This window comes from Sminthopsis crassicaudata, chromosome 1, assembly GCF_048593235.1.
Source record: "Sminthopsis crassicaudata isolate SCR6 chromosome 1, ASM4859323v1, whole genome shotgun sequence".
NCBI classification, from domain to species: Eukaryota; Metazoa; Chordata; class Mammalia; order Dasyuromorphia; family Dasyuridae; genus Sminthopsis; species Sminthopsis crassicaudata.
The window spans coordinates 397,583,080-397,591,975 of record NC_133617.1 but is presented as its reverse complement, the minus strand read 5'-3'; the positions used below and the strand labels follow the sequence as shown (position 1 = coordinate 397,591,975).

Sequence of the window (8,896 nt, the reverse complement as noted above, 5' to 3'; positions counted from 1 at the left end):
GAATTTTTAAAAAGTAAGTCTCATTCTATATTCTGAGGTTTTCTTAGATGGATAGAATGTTTTACTACCAGTCCTTTAGGATCACAGATAGTCACTTTATTGATCAGAGTTCACTTGGATTTCAAAGTTGCTGTTCTCCCCCTTTCCCAGTGTTTTATTGTATAAATTCTTTCCCTAATTATAGTCATTTAATTTTAAATCACTTTATAAGAATCTTCAAAATTGTTCATTTATATAATGTTGATGAAAAGGAATAAACTTTTTTCTTATTCTACTTATTTCTTTCTATATTAATTTAAGAAACTCTTTCCTTTTAAACAATAACAATTTTTATTGATTCTTTCTGTTTCTTACATGACCATAGTGGTATTCCCCCCCTCCCAACTCTCCTCCAGAGCCATTTCATAAAACACATTATGGCTTATTTTGGCTTTTAGAGGGGGAGAAATCAGCATAATTGATCAATAGATTGACAAAACCCCCAAAAATGTGCAGCATAAAACATCTGTGTATCTCCCACTGTCACCAAGTTGTAGATTGGAAATGTTTCCTCATAAGTCTTCAGTTGAGTCTTGCTTGATCTTTATCATTTTGTTATGTTTGCTTTTGATTATTTGGTGGGTTCTTTCCATCTGTCTTTTGGAAATAAACTTCCTCATTCTTGAATTTTCTAAACTCACATAGTTTATGGAACAAATTCTGTCTCTCATGTATGGACCTTCAATGTATCTTATGCCGACCCCCCCTTGTATACAGTCTATTGCACAAATATTACAAAATAAGAAAACTTCTCCCGGCTCCCAAAATGAAGTTCATCACAATACAGGAAGAGAAAAATCATATATTGGTGGTCATAGGCTGGGTTCTTCTCTGAAGGAAGTTTCCAGGCAAATGTAATATCATCCTCTAAGGTTTCTTCAGCCTCATCTGATACTGGGTCTATAGACAAAATATTTTCATTCTTGGAGTTCAGGTCTATAGAAAATATAGGGATGAGAGGCTCTAAAAAGGAGCTGGTGAATATATAGATGTGGCATCTCCTGTCTACATCATAAAACACTATATCTCCCATCTCATAATCCAGAAAGATCCCCACTTTGTAGAGTTTCTCTGTTAAGGGAATTCTGGTGCTAGGTATGGTACAGACTAGATAATTACTTTGTCTCAGACTCAAAAGCCAGTATCCAGTAGAATATAACATGGTGATATGAAAAAGTGTTCCAGATCACTACTGATCAGAGAAATGCAAATTAAGAAAAGTAAGATACCACTACACACCTGTCAGATTGGCTAAGATGACAAGAACTAATAATGATGAATGTTGGAGGGGCTATGGGAAAACTGGGACACTGATACATTGTTGGTGGAGCTGTGAAAGAATCCAGCCATTCTGGAGAGCAATCTGGAATTATGCCCAAAAAGTTATCAAACTGTGCATACCCTTTGATCCAGCAGTGCTACTAGTGAGTTTATATTCCAAAGAAATACTAAAGATGGGAAAGGGACCTGTGTGTGCCAAAATGTTTGTGGCAGCTCTTTTTGTAGTGGCTAGAAACTGGAAAATGAATGGATGTTCATCAATTGAAGAATGGTTGGGTAAATTATGGTATATGAAGGCTATGGAATATTATTGTTCTGTAAGAAATGACCAGCAGGATGAATACAGAGAGGATTGGAGAGACTTGCATGGACTTATACTGATTGAAATGAGCAGAACCAGGAGATCATTATCCACTTCAACAACAATATTGAATGAAGATATATTCTGATGGAAGTGAATATCTTCAACAAAGAGAAGGTCTAATTTAGCTCCAATTGATGGACAAAATCAGCTACACCCAGAGAAAGAACACTGGGAAATGTGTATAACCAGTTTGCATTTTTGTTTTTCTTCCCGGGTTATTTTTACCTTCTGAATCCAGTTCTTCCTGTGCAACAAGAAATTCAGTTCTGCACACATATATTGTTTCTAGGATATACTATAACATATTTAACATGTATGGAAGTGCCTGCCATCTAAGGGAGGGGATGGAGCGAAGGACGGAAAATTCAGAATAGAAGTAAGTGCAAGGGATAATATTGTAAAAAAAAAAAAAAAATTACCCATGTATATGCATTGTCAAAAAAGTTATAATTATAAAATTAATTTTAAAAAAAGAAGAACATGGTGAAACTAGTCCCCCCCCCCTTTTTTTTTTTTTTACAGAATTCTCACAAAGACCAACATCCCAAGCAGAGCTGTTTCCCACTATCACCTCCCAATAATGTCTCCCAGATTTGAAGCTCTGAGTTGCTAGAACAGGACTACATTGATCAGATTGTTCCAAATCACAATGCAACTTCTTCCATACATCGCTTCCTCTCATTGTTTTCCTATCTATGGATAAGATGATTCCAGGACCAGCAGTTTTAAGATCCAGAGTGATTTCGTCTAAAAAAACAGAAATATCAAAGTTTTAAGGAGTAATTACATAAAAGTTCCCAACCAGGGCTTATATGAATGGCTCAGATCTTGATGGATACTAAGAAGGCAATTAATAGAAGAAACCCAACATCTAAGATGGCTTTAGGGACTCAGGGGCTCATTGTCTATTCACAGCAATATTTAGGAGAGTTACTACAAGCCCAAGTGTCCCTGAGAAGGTTCAGAGATCCACCAAGTAAATGAAGGTAGGTCCATATTCTATCACAAGAACTTAATTTAATTCCATGTAGTTTGAAGTTTATCTAATGTTTTAGGGCATTCAGGCTTCATCTCCATGAAGAGTTCTTTCTGTTGGCTAAAAATTTCTCACTGAGATTTAGACAGCATTGAGATGCAAATTTTATGTGTTTCATTATAGTTAGTAAATGTTCTCAGAATCCAAACAGCCACTGCTTACACTTTTGCTAGCACTGTCTGGATTCCAAAAACCAAAGACTTAGAAGGGGGTGGGAGAAAGAGTCTGGGACTATACTAAAAGAGATACCCCACTCACCCCTTACCTCACTGGAGAGAGTGATAAAGAAATCAAATTTACATCTCTAAATTTCAGGCTACTCATCACATGTCACTTTGAGCAATCTGAAAACTTCAGCCACCTTCTTCTGGTCTTTTGCTCAGATGCTTCTGTTCTTATACACTCTAGAGCACTAAAGATCCACTGGCTTATTCCATCCAACATACCTTTAATCATATAATATCTATTCTTACCTTCACTTTTTGTGGAATTGAAAATAGATATTCCATTCTATTTTGTATTATTTTCAATTTATTATATATTAATGATCAAACTACTTTGTACTCGTTGGTTCCCTCATTATGTAATCAAAGTTCCTCTTAGCCTGTAACTTTGTTGCCTCTTATGAAATTTGAAAATGGATATTTCGTGATTAATAATAGATTGAGAATTGTTTCTAATCAGAATCAACATTTCTGAATCAAATTCAAACTTGATTGTATTGGTTCTATTAGTCAAATCTCGAAGAGTTTAATTTTCCTCTTCTTAGGAACTAAAATCTAGCCACAAAAATTCTAACCTGTGAGTCTTTGCTGACCCCAGACAGGATAGGACTCAATATGGTGGTGGGATGTTTGTCTACCACAGGACTTTTGAAAGGATGTTAGGGGTCCTTCTGACATAAGCAGCCCAGTTAATTAGATGTTAAATACATCTCTATAGTCACTGGGTAAATAGTATGAAAGAGTTGTTCTGTCAGATTCCTCTTTAACTACTGAAGAGTATTGGATCCAATTTAATGGTATTTATCAATTGTGCTAATAAATTAATCATGGTCAGAATTTTGTGCCTTAGTTTCCCTTAGTCACAATGCTCTTCCTTATGATAAGCTTCACCTCAGTGTTCTCCTCCCCACCAAGGAACTCGGATCTTTTAGTATAAACAAAACACCATTGCTTTACAAGAAAAAAGATCCCATTCCATTCTATTTCCTTCAGCAGATTTCCCCCTCTATCATTCTCACTTTCATGATAATCTTCAGTTTCTCTCAGTCTATGGACTGATTTCTTGATTCCTTCAATCATGCCTTCCTCATCCACAAAATCCCTTGGTTTTCCATCTTTGCTAGATTGCATTCTATATTTCTCTTCCCTTTTATGGCTAAACTACTTTTGAAGTCTAGCTACAATCAGCACCTTCACTTCCTTTCCTTTCATTCTCTTCTCAATTCTTTGCAGTGTAGTTTCTGACCTCATCATTTAATAGGAACTGATTTCTCCAAAGTTACCAATGATTTTTTAATTGTCAAACAAAAAGATTTCCCCGTTCCCCATTTTCATCTTTCCTGACTTTCTTAGACACTAGTGTCTACACTCCTTTTCTGGATATTCTTTAATCTCCAGGTTTTTGTAACATTTGCACTCTCTTCCTACCTGCCTAGCCACTCTCTCCATCTTTCCCAGGGCCTCTTCTATCCTTCCTCGAAGTTATTTGCACTGTTTCGCCCAACAGATGGTGAGTTCCATGAGACTAAGTACTGTTGTTGTTGTTATTGTTGCCTTTATATGACCAGTGCTTCACATAGTCAGATCCATAAAAGATGTTTTTTTAGAAATGGTTTTCCTACTTGACTTGCATAGAGAACGTCAGAACTTCAAAAAGAAGATAATGTCTCCTGCATAAAAGGAGTCTCAATATAGAAGCAGAAAAAAAAAAAATTCTGGGAGGGATTTTGAAGCAGTGCCTGAAAATACTATTTCATTAGAATAGCTTTGGCTACCTGGGGGAAAGGGACAATTAATGGATCATATTTCCAAATAACCAGACAGAAAACCCACTCATTCACCAAGTTATCAAATCAGTACACTTACCATAGAATTTTGTCTTAGTTTTCTCTGATTCAGGCTTCTTCTCAAAGGGGGTTGGACTAATTTGAAGGACTGTGCTATTTTGCTCAGTTGTTGATTAGGCCAGAGATTTTTCAACTCAGAAACTGTCTGACACTCAGGACATGGGAAGCTATTGCCACTAGACATTTGAATGTGCTTGAGTATACACTCTTGGTAGAAATTGTGACCACAGGCTATTGACATGGGATTTGTGAGCAACTCTAGGCAAATAGAGCAGTTGAGCTCTTCTGAAATACTTGAAATAAGACATGAGGCCATGATTCTTAAAAAAGAAAGAGAAGAGAACAATTGGTTATTTCACAGCAATAAGTTAAGTCTTTACTGAGCAAGACAAATTCATTCCATTGATACAAGGCAGAGCAGCAAATTCAAGACTTTTCTCAGAGCAATTGAAAATTCAAGGAAAGAAGCTACCCCTGCATTTGTATCATAGGCAGCAGCCAAACTAGAGAAAACAATTTATTTAATAGAGTATTAGACATATAGACAAAAAGATCTGGATCAAATTCTGTCTCAGATACTTATTAGCTGTGTATGTCTGGAAAAGTCACTTAATCTAAGACTAAAATTCCCTCATGTGTTAAAAAAAAAAAAAAGGGCTATTACCACTGTATGCCCATTTCACCAAGCTGTTGTGAAGATAAAATTACTTGATATTTTAATGAATTTTGTATACTTAAAAAAAAAAAAAAAAGGATACATAACTTTCATTTTTGGCACAGAAGTGGTTAAAAATATACAATAATAGTAAAACAATACATAATGAAGCAGTTACTACTCAGTTCTACTGCTCTCCCTCAAAGTCTCTCTCAGTCACTGAATATCACTAGATATCCCCAAGGAATACATAAACAGCTAAGTAATGCAATGCATATGGTACTGGACATAGGTAATCTTTTTTATTTTATGACTTTATTTGTTATTATTTATTTAAATATTATTATTTTAATTATTTTATTTTTTAGTTATTCAAATCTGGACTCAGATATTTTATTTTCCCCCATATTTTTAATCACATGTAAACACAAATTTTGATCTTCAATTAAAAAAAAAATTTTTGCATTCCCAATTCCCCTCTTCCTTACCTCCCCTTTTCCTCCCCTTCTAAAAGTCAGTAATTTCATATGTTTCATATGTAATATAATATATATAAAAGAATATTATATATTAAATGCATATTTGATAGTCAACTCCCAGAGTTCTTTCCCTGGGTGTAGCTGGTTCAGTTCATTACTGCTCTATTGTAACTGATTTGGTTCATCTCATTGTTGGAGAGGGCCACGTCCATCAGAATTATCACATAGTATTGTTATTGAAGTACAAATGATCTCCTCTTGACCTTCAATTTAAAAAAATTCTTTTTTGTGTTCCCAATTTTCCCCCTTCCTTACCTCACCTTTCCCTCCCCTTCCAAAACACAGTAATTTGATATATATTATATATGTACGATCATGTAAAACTTATTTCCCTTAATCTTATTGTGAAAGAAAATGCAAAAATGAGCTCGAAAAGGAAATGACAAACTTTTCAGTATCATTGTCAAGAAAACCCCAATAAGGCTCATGAAGAATCAGACTTGAATGAAATGACTCAAAAACAACAGCCCCATGATATCATAGAACATCTCTTCGGAATCCCTAAATCCTTGCCTGATAAAAGTGATATGGCAATAATTACACTTTCCTATAGCACATTAAAGATTTCAAAATACATAAAATAATCCAGTTATTTTAATTTACTGAAAAGCTAACATGCTAACCTTTCTGATGCCTCTGATTTGAGTCTTTCCCTATGCCTGGACCTTCTCAGTTTCACAATTTCCAACACTAAAGAGTCTAAGATGATTCTTATTTTAAGAATTTATGGAGCTCCACCCTATTCAATTACCCCCCTTAAGTAGCTGCTAAATTAATTCTCAAAGAATTTCTTGATTACATCTCTAAGCCGTGGGAGGTGTCTCTTTTCTGATTCTAGAAAACTTGAAGTCCATTAGGCAGTTTTCTTTGAATTTTTAATGAAACCTATTTCATACAAGGTGCTTAGCACTGAGTATGCTGAGGAGAAAAATCAAAGTCCTTGCCCTCAGAACTTATATTCTCCTGGAGACAAATAGGATATTTGTAAGCGAACACAAGTTTATGCACACAGAGAGAGCGAGAGATCAAGCACTACCAACTCATAATGATAAGCTTCCTCTTCAACTGGTCATTTTCCACCTCCTAGCCCAGCTCTCAGTGCACCTCTCTGATCCACAGCTTGCTGCCAGTCCACTTTCCAATCCAGTTCCAACCCAACTCTAAATACTAAGCTAAGGAGCTGAGCTCATCTAAACTTAGCGTTCCTGGGGATCAAGAAGTCTCCTCTTTACTCTGTACCAAGTACCCTCTCCTCTCCTCTCAGTTTGGTAGTTTTGTTTCATTCCCTCCCTCCAGCTCCACTACTTAACGATTCTTAGTTTTTCTTTCTTGTTGCATTCTCCCTTCAAATTTCAATTTCGCCATAGACTCCAATGATATTTAACCAATAATGTCGTAAGAGAAACAAGAAGCAAAAGCTTAACAGCTTTGGGGGATTAGCTCAAATGGTAGAGCGCTCGCTTAGCATGCGAGAGGTAGCGGGATCGATGCCCGCATCCTCCATGTCAGTTTTGTCTTCTGACTTACAGGCTATGCGGGACTTAAGCGGGAATATTTCTATGTCGGGGAAAAAGTCGCCTCTTCTTATAGTCCTTCTGTACTTGGCCCCCTGGCTGTTAATGAGACCAAGGCTTCCTGATTTTCTTTACCAGCCAATGTCAGATGAAGCTGTGCATTATTCACCTCCAAGTGTCCAAGTTCGGACTTCGGGAGCCCCGGAATCTCTGATAGAGTCCAACGAGGCAGGACCAAAGGACACTAAGACCGGACAGCTAATTCCCGGCTTGGAAACTTCTTCTAGGTGTCTAGCTCTCCCGACGCCAGATACAGTCAGAGAATCCTCCTCTTGGACTGTGCAGTGATCCTGGAAGGCCTCGGGCGGCCCGCTACACAGCACTCCCTTCTCCACTTCTTCATTTAGAAAAACCCAAGTTCTCTCCCCAGCAACATAGCTCCAGGTTCGAAAGAGTGGAAATGCTGACCGCGACCGAATGCGAGTCTCTCCCGCTATCCAGAGTTGGGTGTTCCTTCAGGGAGGAGCACTTTGCCCTTGTGCTAGTGGAAGGAGATTTCACGTCGGGGACCCACACAAAAGCACCTTGTCCTCTGGCCCAGAACTGGCCTCCCTCTCAGAAGGAGGGTTCTAGAACAGGACTTCTCCTCAGTCCTCCAGTGTGAGAGCCCCAGGGGAGAGAAGGGGCATGGCGGGAATGGGGTGAAGGTGGAAACCTTTGCTGAGTGCAGTGAGGAAGGAAGTTCAGCTGTGGGAGTTTGGCTCAGAGTTGTCCTTCTAGGGAGTAAGAAGGGAAGGCTCAGGCAGAGGAGATAGAGAGGCTGAGATCACACAGACTGAAGAGTAAGATAATAGGTCTAATCTATAGGGAAAAGAGGAGTGCAACGAGGAACACTCATTTATTATTTTCATTATTATTCTAGGCACATGTTTTAGAGGCAATTCAACAAGCATTCATCGAGAATCCTCCTTGGCAAGGCTGGGGATAATATGAGTAAGGAAGACCTTGCCTTGGATGTGATGGGGAAATGAAACAGAGAAAAGTACTCTCGGAGTATTTGGGGAGGAATAGGATAATCTCTGCTGGCTTCGGGGAAGGAAAAAACGGGACTAGTGGAACCTGAGCTAAGCTTTTCAGAGAAAAGCTGTAGGAGCCTGGAAGCAGAGTGTATATGGATATTTGTAAGAAGGCCCTGAGGAGACTCTTTGCAGATACCTGCAACAGGTATTTAGATAAAGGTAAGTGGGAAGGGAGAGGCTTCTCACCTAAATTATCTCTTTTGGAGCGGGGTGCCCCGAGATTTTGCTCTTCATCTACCCCCTGCCTTCCCATAACACTGAACAGAGAGGACTGGGAGGTAGTCTGCAAAAAGCTATCAAAGATGCTGGTCTCCATCT

At 37.9% G+C, this 8,896-nt stretch overlaps 1 protein-coding gene and 1 non-coding gene across 2 annotated transcripts; one reads left to right on the top strand and one right to left on the bottom strand.

Annotated features, from left to right (window-relative positions):
* Positions 1–851: 851 nt before the first annotated feature.
* On the bottom strand, positions 852–7,880 carry LOC141549911 (ret finger protein-like 3). Its single transcript, XM_074279964.1, has 5 exons — positions 7,513–7,880; positions 4,807–5,111; positions 2,161–2,431; positions 918–1,193; positions 852–885 (listed from the first exon to the last, which is right to left on the bottom strand). Exons 2-5 carry the CDS (start codon positions 5,105–5,107, stop codon positions 852–854), a joined length of 882 nt encoding a protein of 293 aa, XP_074136065.1. The 5' UTR covers positions 5,108–5,111; positions 7,513–7,880.
* Positions 7,416–7,488, top strand: TRNAA-AGC (transfer RNA alanine (anticodon AGC)). The gene has a single exon. It is a non-coding gene; the product is annotated as a tRNA-Ala (tRNA).
* Positions 7,881–8,896: the final 1,016 nt, after the last annotated feature.